Source organism: Emys orbicularis, chromosome 3, assembly GCF_028017835.1.
Source record: "Emys orbicularis isolate rEmyOrb1 chromosome 3, rEmyOrb1.hap1, whole genome shotgun sequence".
Classification (NCBI taxonomy): Eukaryota; Metazoa; Chordata; order Testudines; family Emydidae; genus Emys; species Emys orbicularis.
The window spans coordinates 62,013,134-62,024,452 of NC_088685.1; the positions used below are offsets into that span (position 1 = coordinate 62,013,134).

An 11,319-nucleotide genomic window follows, 5' to 3' on the forward strand; every position below is an offset into this window, starting at 1 on the left:
TAGGTCGACTTACCTCATGTCCTCACGGCACAGGGTCGACTGCCACCACTCCCCCATCGACTCCGCTTCCACCTCTCGCTGCGGTGGAGTACAGGAGTCAACGGCAGAGCAATTGGGAATCGATTTATCGCGTCTACACTAGACGCGATAAATCGATCCCCGATAGATCGATCACTACCCGCCGATCCGGCGGGTAGTGTAGACGTACCCTTAGTCAAAGCACTGGGAAACAGTAATTCCCATTCTCATCCCACATACCAGTACCATCTGTCAGCATTAGGTTGGTATTCCACATACACAAGTTCTCTCAATAAAGCAGATTGTTACTTGAATACATAACATGTTTCTGGCTGAGCATAATATGAAGGGTACCTTCTAAAGTCGTTTCTTCCCCATCCAAGGAAGGGCCATCACCATCTTCATACTCTGCAATCACACTAACTGAATAAACAGTTTCAGGGAGTAAATGGGTGAGAACTGAGCTAGTGCTTGAAGCTGGCACTGAAACAAGGAATTCTTCTCCACCAGCAGCTACTTTATATTTAATAAGATAGGACAAAACCTCAGATCCAGCTGGAGACCAATTCACTTTGAAACTGTTGGATGTTACCTCAGAAAAGGCCAAATTACGGGCAGGTAAATAACCTGTTTTAAAAAAAGCCACACATTACAATAAAACACTTAAAAACCCCTTTAAAATCACTCAAAAACATTTCCTGCAGTCAGCTTATTTCTTTGATTCAATAAATATTTTCTTGATATGCACCTATGCTTGTTTGTCATTCTCACTCATGAATGCATAAAATTCTATGATGATCTCCGAGTTGTCTTAAACAATATGACAATGAGTAGAAGTACTAACTCAATCAGGGCCGGCTCTAGGATTTTTGCCGCCCCAAGCTAAAACAATTTTGGCCGCCCCCCCGTTTTTTAATTACCCCACCCCCGGCCCCGCCTCAACTCCGCCCCTTCCCCAAATCCCCAGCCCTGCCTCCTCCCCCCAGGCTCTCAAGCCTAGGAGGGAGGGAGGGAGGGGGAGAAGCGGCGCGTGCGCCGCGGCCACTCGGAGTCTCCCCCTCCCTCCCAGGTTCTCAAGCCTGGGAGGGAGGGGGAGCAGCGGCGCGCGAAACAGCTGATTTGCGCGCCGCTGCTCCCCCTCCCTCCCAGGCTTGAGAGCCTGGGAGGGAGGGCGAGTAGCGGCGCGCGAGCGGCAGCAGCAGCGGAGGTGAGCTAGGGCGGCCGGGGCACATTTTTAGGGGTGGCAGGGGCGGCATTCTGTCACCGGCCATGCCGCCCCTAAAAATGTGCCGCCCCAAGCACCAGCTTGTTTTGCTGGTGCCTAGAGCCGGCCCTGAACTCAATGTTTTCCACCTCAAGTGTCCTAGTTCAATTAAAAAGTTGTCATTTGTTACTGCCAGCCCTGAAAACTTAAGGTGGAATCTGAGAATCAAGCTGGGTTCTTTCTTTCTCATGTTCCCTCAGGGACAACAGTGCATCCTCAGTTTACTGGAGCACTAGCACACAAATGAAATTAACAGAATTTCAACACTCTTACAAGAATGGATCCAGAAGGGGGAGTAATGGAAATGACCTGAGGCACAAACATAAACCTGAAGTCCTCAGCTAGTTTTGGTTGGCTTAGCTAGCCTACCAGTGGGGATGTTAAGTGTTTGAGCCCTCCAACATAAAAGTTTCATGATCTCAACGGTATTCTAAAACAAAGGCTTATTTTTAAAGAGGCTGGGGTTTTCAAATTTTGGGCTTATCCAACTTCAGTGTCTCTTTTAAATACAAAAATTGTAAAGCACAGGATGTAGCAGCGGATGAAAAATTCCTTCACGTTTTTGACTGCTGTGAGCCGGGTTAATGTCATGAAGGATTTCTCACTCTTAACCTGAAATTTGTGAAGTTGGTGACTTTCTAAACTCTTTTAAATATAACCGCAGAAGAATTTACAGTGACAATGGCAAGTAATTTTTTACTCCTGAGGACATATTTTAACCTCTGTGACTCCTGTGTAAAAGCAAAGTAACTCCACTGAAGTCATTCTAGATTTACATCAGTGTAAATCTGGCCCTCCAACTTTAATGTCATCTTAAACACTTGCAGGGGGGACGTATTTCCCAGTTAATTTTCTTCTTTACCATTCATAAAATAATTGTTTTTTTCCCCAGTGTTTTTAATAAGTTTAAAATAATCAGTCGAATCTTAAATTACTTTAAATCGGCATTGTTCCATGGAAGCCAATGGTGTAATGAAGTGAAGAATCAAGTCCACTTAGCTAATTATTTGGAGTTATTTTATGTTTTGATTGTATCACTTTAGGTAAAAACAGATGAACAGATTGTGCCCTCATTTATACCTGGACATTTTCATTGACAATAAGGGGGTTAAATAAATGTAACTGAGAATCAAATTTGGCTCAGACTATTTTCATTGCTTTTTTTAAAATTTCTCTAATTATTGATAATTACTTACTTTTCTTCCTTATAGCGGCCAGTTCCTGCTCAATTCGTAGGCAGACAGACTGTGTAAGTTCAAATGATATTCTTTGGAAAGCATCAAAATCTTCCACTGTGTACACATGGGTTTCAGCAGGCAGTGAAGCAATTGCTTCCAATTCTGTACGTACTGCATCCTTAACACCAACTGCAAATATCTCTACATCTGATTCCCTCAATTTTATGGCTGGCTCTTTAAAGGCATCTGACGATTTTCCATCAGTAATAAGAATCATGACCCTTGGTACATTTGGTCTTGATCCTCTGTTGATAACAAATACTTTCTCCCTCACATAGGTCATCGCTTTGCCTGTGTTTGTAGATCCACCTCTGTAGGGGAAGGTGTTAATAGCCTGAATTATATCTTCAATTTTGTTGTATCTGTTCAAATAAAACTCCGTATAGGGATCCCTGCTGTACTGGACAAGACTTATTTGTACTTTTTGAGGTGAAATCTCAAAGCTTTTAACTAACACTTCCAAAAAGGCTCTTACTTTAACAAAATTGGCGATACCAATGCTGTAGGAGCCATCCACTAAAAGCACAATATCAGCTTTTACATCCACACCACGGGAGCATTCTGTAAAGAGAAAAAATTACAAGTATAAAAGCCAATAGTCATGGCACTTCTATTGCAGCTTTTCTAATCAGCTGACTCATCACTTATAAACACTAAACGATGATGGTCTTTGGTTAAACTAATTCCATTAACTAAAACTATGTCTTCCAGTAAGTGAAGGTCTTTTATTAAGAGAGACATTTAGAAGGATTAAAAAAGAGCTACAATATCAGAACCATATTGATAACTTACCCACTTGAACTTTGACTGGCTGTGTTTTTTCCATTATTGTAATTGGCTCACTGGCTGCCATTCCTTTCATTGCATATATACTAATCTGGTACTCTGTTTCTGGAGAAAGATCTCTTACATTTAAAGCAGTAGTTTGAGGACCAACACTCAGCACATGTTGTTTGGCGCCTGCTATCATTGGAAAGAATTGCACTCTGTAGCCTGTTATTTGGCTAGCAGATGGATCCCAAGTCACTCTAATAGATTTTGATGAGATTTGGGTGGCCACTAGGTTTGAAGGAGGCTCCACAGCTGAAAAATTAAAAACAAATCCAAAAAGATCAAATACAATGATAAGCAGATTTTTTTTTTCAAAATTGATTTGTTTTTATGACCGACTTTTATGACAGATACAGTTGTATTTGCTCCAATTTTCTCTAGTTATTTAAAAAAAAATAAAAATAATGTAGATGTAAATAAACTCAGCAGAGTGGTGGGGGACTCCAAATGAAGCAGAAGGTCAGCAACAAAAGCTATACTCCATATCGCCTCAAAAAGGACAATGGAAACCTTGTCATTCAAACCAGCAATAAAACTTTCCCTATCTATTTCCCGGAAACATATCAGAAGGTTTGAATGAATAAAGGCACCCACAGGAAACCACAGAAATAGAGCAGTCTACTCGGTCATTGTCTAGAAGGGGAAGATTTTGGAATCTTGAAGAGGCATAGAAAGTGCAAGGCTACAGCTTGAGCACAATTTGGTTTCAACAGTCTTCAGTCTTAAACATGGATCCTTGCCAAACCATATCTTCTGCCCCTTAACCCAAGCTACCTTGTCCTGCATAACCAGTGACACAATAGGGCATGATTCATGCCCTTCACATGTGGGTCTTTTCAAGTGAATTCTCTCCTTCAACACATTTTCCACCATGTGGTCTAAAGTGTTATGTTCTCAGGATTTGATAACTCTAAAGGCAACATAACAATTTGTAGTTATGGACTTCAGTGGGATATTTCAAATCCAGTCAACCACATGTGTTCTAATCCTCTGCTGTTTAAATCTATACAGCTGGAAACATGTCTTCCATATTCTAATGGCAGATTATAAAATGGATGGAACTATCAGAATAAGCATGGACCATCACATTAAAAACACATATCCGTACATTCCAGTTAACAATAAACTTTTGTAAAAGGTCTCACCTTCTTCTCCACTAACCAATTCACTCAGCTGTTCATCAACACCTGAGCACACTTGTGAGATTATTTCATTCTGTATATCCACTATTCCATCAAAATTTGCCACGTTAAAAACATGCTTCAAGGATGGCTGAGATGCCATAAGTTTCAGTTCTTTTGCATCTGCTGCTTTGATTCCTAAAAGTTATGACAGATGAGATCATATTATGTGTATAACATTTAGATCTTTGTAAGTCTATTTTTAAAGTTTTAAAGCATCTTGGAATAAAGCTGATGCAGGTTAAGCTCTTTAATTATTAACAACCAGGCTACTAAAACTTAATTAAAGCTGTGGGTTAATGCAGTAGACTTTTACTTAATGAGGTCATATGTCAAACCGAGTTTGTCGGTCATATCCTAGTCTCCCTCTGGACACGTTACAAAACTACCACACAGTTTGGCACAGCTGGGACTCTCTGCTCAGGAGAGACCAAAGGGCCAGTCTCAGGTACCATGCATTGAACATCCCTAGCCTGTAAAATGCATGAATCAAGCTAGTGCTATTAGAATGTTAATGCCTCACTTTAATGAGCATTAAATTTATCCACAATATTAAATAGTAACAATAATTAATGAATAACTTATATACCCAAGGAGAAGACTTCAACTCCTACGTTGCGAAGCTCTCTTGCAGGAATTTCAACTTCATCTTGAGATTTTCCATCCGTAATGATAATTGCTACTTTAGGAATGCCTTTTCTTGCTCCAGCAGATTCAGTGAATGCATTCCTAATCAGATAATCAATAGCTTCACCTAAAAACAACAAAATGGTCTGTGGTTTTCTTAGGTATGAGTGAACTAGGATTTAAATAGTATTTCAGCTGTAAAATAAAATGCTATACAAACAGATTTCGGTGGAAGTTTTTCCCTCAACTATTGCTTTTAGCTTTCATATGTTATCATGTTTTATATGTTATAAAATCTGTACCTGTCATTGTATTGCCACCTTTGTAAGGTATTTTTTTAATTGCATTAAGAAGATCATTCCTTCTGAAATACTGATTTAAGTTGAACTCAGTTCTTGTATCAGTACTGTACTGAACAACTCCAATTCGTGTCTTTTCTTCCCCAATGTCAAAAGCCGATACAAGAGTGTCCATGAAGTCCAAAATATATCTGAAGTTACTTCTCCCAACACTCCACGAGCCATCCACAAGAAAAACTAAATCTGTCAGTGCACTGACGGAACATTCTGAAACACATTAAAAACAACACAAATCTCTTAACAGAACAATGAAAGATCACTTACATATCAATATCTCCAAACACTTTCACTACCCCATACCATAGTCAAAAGCTATCAGTTAAAAATGAACAATAGAACTCTAACAAGTAGAAGCCAAGCCAAACAGAAATTAAACAGATTAGAATCCTTATTTGAAATATCTTACTTGGGTTGGACACCTAGCTTTAGTGACATATCTACTGTGAGGATATTCCAGAAACAGAGAAATTCATTACAATAACATTGATAAGCACTGGGGCAGAAATAGTAAACACTGAACAAAACATTCAATGCTTTTGGTGGAAAATAACTTTACTAAACCACTTAAAATGTGTTAAAATGTGATTTTGGAAGTGACAGACTCCTTTTTTGTATGACACACTGATCATCTATGCAAAAATCACACAACCCTGTTAAACTTTTTATAACTTTTATAAATTAGACCTATTATTAATGGGTCTAATTTGAATCAACACCAAGTTGCTTGTGGCCAAATGTGCCTTTGCATATGTACAAACCTTCCATTGATATCAAAAGGGGATCTGCATATCTGTAGGAAGAATTTGTCCTTGAGGGCCAAATCCTGGGCTTTGGTCCATTTGCAGCACAGGACCTACCAAAGCCGTGCACCCCAACCAGACTTCAAAGCCACAAAGAACTATTTGTGAGCTAAAGGAGGAAGCCAGCCTCAGAAGTGGCTATGTAACACCAGCTCTTCCACTGCCCCAAAGTGGTGTTGCAGTCTCTCTCTCTACCTAGGAACTAAGGGATGACATTGGAGAGGCACTGAGCATGTGCAGCCTGAGCTCCTGATGGCAAGTTTTGGTTGGAGAACCCAAATGGAGCTGCACACCCTCAACAGAGGCCTTCCAACTGGGAGCTCCAAAATGAAACTGTCCATCAGGAGCTCAGGTTGGGGTCAAAGAGCACCTTGTCCTGCAGTGATCAGTAGTTACAAAGGGAGACATACAGCTCCTGCAGCAGTGCACACCCTCCAATATACAATGTTGTAGAAGGATTTGATGCTGGGGAAGAATTAATTCTGATACTGCTCTTCTCTCCCTCCCCCACTCTTATCCCAACATGGCAGCAGTACAGGTTTTTTCTGCAACCCTGTGTGTCCTCAGCAGGGAGACATTTATTAAAGGGCTGAGATGTGCTTAGGGTTGCTCAGAGGACGTGAGCTTATTTGCATGAAATCCCTGGTTCTCAGCTCAGATTTTCACCTCTTTCCCATAGAGAGGCAGCAGATTTTCAGACCCTCCTCGAGTTTAGTCAGCCCAGCACACTCAGCCAGATTACATATTAGTACAACCTTACTGCTAAACAACATAGGCACAGAATTTGACTTTATCATCTGATCCAAAGCCCTGACTTTGCACTGACATAAATGGGCTTTGGATCAAACCCTTAGTTACCTCTAATGTCACATAAGCTGGAAGACAAAAAACGTACTTTTTATGTGACTCTGGTCGGGCTTCTTGTCCTCTGGACTCACTGCAACACCTGTCTGAACTAAACAAACCACAACATAAACAGGATTAGTGGAAAGGAAACAAGAAATTGTCACTTGGCTATAGGTTACATTTTGTAAAAGTCAAGAAAAACAAGGTGAGAAGGAGATAAGTCAACCAGATTTGTAGTGTGCCTCTCTCAGAATGAGAATGCATATGTGCAATTTACAAGTACAATTCCTGGACACTGATTTGACAGCATTAGAGTTAGGCCAATACATAAATAATTACAAATTCCTTGTGCTCACACTGCACCTTCCATCCTGAAGTGTTTATGAGAACTAATAATTAACCTTTGCAACACCATGTAAATCAGGTAAATAATATTATCCCCATCTTACAGATGGGCAAACTGTGATTAAGTAACATGCTTGTGATTATATGAGAAATCTGTGGCAAAGCCAGAAACAAAGCATAATGGGGAAAAGGCTGCTCATGGGCCACAGATGGCCAGGCTATAGGTATGCAATGATGTTTTGTTGGCCAATTGGCACCAACCCAGAATTTGTTCCTATAACCCAAATATTAAATAGCCACTTAAGTTGCTTTATTCAGCTATGTCTAACTTTTTTATGTGTACTTACTTGTAAGTTGGCCAAAGACAGGTAGACTCTCTTCTCTGTCATCATATGAAGCTATTGTCACAACATATTCTGTATCAGGTGTAAGATCTGACAATATAGTATGGGTAACACTAGGTGCAAGGGTAAATTCTTTAGTAGGTCCATCTGCAATACAACATACAAAGCACATTTAACACAAAGGGTCTAAACCCAATCATAATAATTATGAGTTTTTCATAATCTGAAAACACAGTAGAAAGAGTTATCTGTCCACAGGCTGTAAATAAAATTTTAAAACAGTTGTTTGCCTTCCTGAAACACCTAGTTGCAAAGGACATACAGAACTGCTTCCAATAAAGCATTTTATTTACTCGTCGATTTTAAAACCAATCATGTGTACAATAAAATTAGCTGTCATTCAGAAAATCAGTTTATATAGTGGGTCTGATTCTAACCTCATATCATATTCTAACCTCACATTCTAACCTCATTTTACACGGGTATAACTCCAGTGATTGTAGTTGAGTTACAAATGATTTACACTGGTAAAAATGAAAGGAGATGTGGCCCCAATATTTTACATTCAGAGAGATGCACATTATTTTCCCTAGAAAAAGCACATGGTTGGTATAAGGTACTTTTATGTTATTTAAGCTATTATATTTTTAATAGAAGACCGTTTTCAATTTTCCAATATGTAAAATCAGGCAGAAGAGACATGCTTCCAAATTGGTATTTCTAATACTACTGTGGACGTGCACTGGGCCTGATTCTCAACTGCCTTGCACTGTGAGTAGCCACCAACATGTGTGGAGAATTAGCATGAGAAATACTGTCATTTGGACTTAGTAGCATTTCACATTCACTCTGCACTTCTTAAGGGGCAAGGCAGAGGAGACTCAGAGACACACCATTTATAGAGTCAGTTTTGGTTAAAAACAGTATGTCTGGATCTGATTCTGAATTCATATCAGTTTTACACTAAGGTCATTAGGAATTACTCCTGATTTAAACTGGGATAACAGCTGAAACAGGATTTCCAGGAATCAGACATCATTAAGAAGATTATCAACAGTGGACATTACCTTTCCCCCTATACAGCTGAAAGCAATAGTTGCTAGGGTGACCAAATAGCAACTGTGAAAAAACGGGACAGGCGCCTATATAAGAAAAAGTCCCAAAAAACGGGACTGTCCCTTTAAAAATGGGACATCTGGTCACCCTAATAGTAGCAGAACTTCCACCACCTATCTACCGTCAATGTATGTCATTCAGCAACTATTTCTGACAATGCGCTACATGTTTAAGAAAAAGTTCTGCAAATCTAATCAACATCAATGAATATTCACTAGTCAACCCTAGAACATTTGGACCTAATCCTGCATAGTGTCTCCTGAGCAGTGCATAGCGCTCTCAATTCCCATTTAAGTTAACAGGAGCTGAAAGTGTTCAGAACTATGCAAGATTACGTATATCTTAGGGAAATGAAAAAGTGGGTAAACTTTCTACACTAACACCAGGATTCCGGGGCCCAACCCTGCAGACCCTTACGGATGTAAGAAGTATCACTGACTTTAGTGAGACTACTCACAAGAGTAAGAGCTCACTGGTATGAATAAGGTTTCGCAGCCAGGATTTTCAAATGACTTTCAAAGGGATTTGGGTCCCTAAATCCCTTAGGCCCTTTGAAAATCCCAGTTTGCAATATTGGGCCGCCAAGTGTTTTGGGACAGGGGCTGTTACGAAACTAAACTGCTGAAGAGATTAACCATGAGTGAAGGACCTGAACAGGTGGCAGAACACAAAGTCTAGATTTTGCTATCTGCCTGCATCACGCAGCCAGGGGTAGTGCAGGCCCGTCCTCCCAGGAACTCCCTATTTTCCCTCAGGGGCAGAAATTTACACCTCCTCTTTATGAGGTGTAGCCCTGACTTCACCTACTTCCTGCCCCTCCACACCTAGATGCTCCAAGGGAGAAGCATCTAGAGCACAATCCTTGCGTATTCCAAAGCGTTGAAGCTACAATGCAGGTAGCCCTAACACATGCCACACAAGAGAGGGAAATCCTTGCTCCCTCCTACGCCTCTATGGAGCTGTGTAAGGACAAGGCACAATCTTACCTGTAAAAATTAGGACGTTAACATCTATCCTCACACTTCATTTCGACACTTACACAAAAATCATTTTTAATAGATTTCACAAAAACAAATGTAGTGGTGTGAGATCATGTGACTTTATAAAACAAAACCTTACCAGTCGTAGGGACCACTGTTATCCTGTACCCCTCTATTGCATCAGGTGGTCTTGTCCATGACATTCGAACAGTATGTTCATCTATAATTGTAAAATTCAAGTCTGACGGTGGATTAACTGCAAAAGATTTACATCAGGGAAATGTTTACTAAATAGAACAAGCTACCATCATCTTAATAAATAAAATAATAATGTTGAGCAAAGCTTACTAAGATTGTCTTTGCATAAATTTGTTTCCAACAAATATAAAGATATGTTGTTGGAAAAAAGAGTAAAATAAAAGATGACGAAATATGACAAAACATCAGAGAGCATACGCATTACAAAGGACAGCACAGAACATTTGTTTCTTGAGTTGCCAAGTCATTCAAGAATGGCCAGCAAAATCAAGCACAATAGAAAACACATTTGGATACATGTACAATGAGTTCACAGATAATAACCACATATGCAAACATGTCACATAACAATTAAAGGATTTTTTGTACATGCTGGGTGCAGATCGTACAAGCATGCCAAATCACAACCTGCTTACAACACCATGAGATCATTTAGAACATCAATACAGTACTCTTTTCCATACGACATCAAATAATTGATCATCTTTTTGAAATGGTCTCTGCATACTCATATTTCTTACCAATTATATTTCACTAAATCTAAAAACTTGGCAGAGATAAAGAAAAATAGATTTTTTAATAATACAGAAAAAGTTTGAGCATTTTAATGTTTAGTCAAACAATTTATATTATGTTCAATATGTAAGTATACATGTCAAATGTATATCAAGAATACTATATCCATGTATTACATTATTCCCAAGTACTGGGAGCTTAACCCCTTTGTTCCTAGGTGCCACTAATCTGGCATATTTTGCATATGGTTGCAAAGAATTCAGGAATGAAGGGGTTAACAAATAACAATGGTTATAAGGAATTTGCTGTAATATCTGAACTGATACAAAAGTTCGCAAAACTACGATTCTCCCTGTTTACACCAGTTTGCTGTACAATTTCCAAGGTGTAAACCATCGTTATCATGTTCCCTTTGCAGCAGGTGTACCCATACTAGAAGTAGCATTTTAACATAAAATGCCAGTATGGTTCTTTCAAACACATTGGTTAATTATGAAAAGACAACATCAAGGTATATTTGTAGACATTTATTTACAGAACTTATAGAAAACAGTGAAGAGGGCACCAGTGATCGGAACAAAGGACTGCAAATAAAA

General features: G+C 39.4%; 1 protein-coding gene across 1 annotated transcript in view; it reads right to left on the reverse strand.

The window, feature by feature from the left end:
• The window catches only part of COL12A1 (collagen type XII alpha 1 chain), a 126,372-nt gene extending 115,253 nt beyond the window's left edge, over positions 1–11,119 (reverse strand). Inside the window, exons 1-10 of the mRNA XM_065401398.1 lie at positions 11,068–11,119; positions 10,089–10,205; positions 7,857–8,000; positions 7,214–7,273; positions 5,462–5,725; positions 5,122–5,286; positions 4,497–4,670; positions 3,313–3,603; positions 2,479–3,081; positions 373–645 (exon numbers count right to left, since the gene is read on the reverse strand). Of these exons, the coding sequence (XP_065257470.1) occupies positions 373–645; positions 2,479–3,081; positions 3,313–3,603; positions 4,497–4,670; positions 5,122–5,286; positions 5,462–5,725; positions 7,214–7,273; positions 7,857–8,000; positions 10,089–10,205; positions 11,068–11,119 (2,143 nt within the window). The remainder of the gene's footprint in view (positions 1–372; positions 646–2,478; positions 3,082–3,312; positions 3,604–4,496; positions 4,671–5,121; positions 5,287–5,461; positions 5,726–7,213; positions 7,274–7,856; positions 8,001–10,088; positions 10,206–11,067) is intronic.
• Between the last annotated feature and the right edge of the window lie 200 nt (positions 11,120–11,319).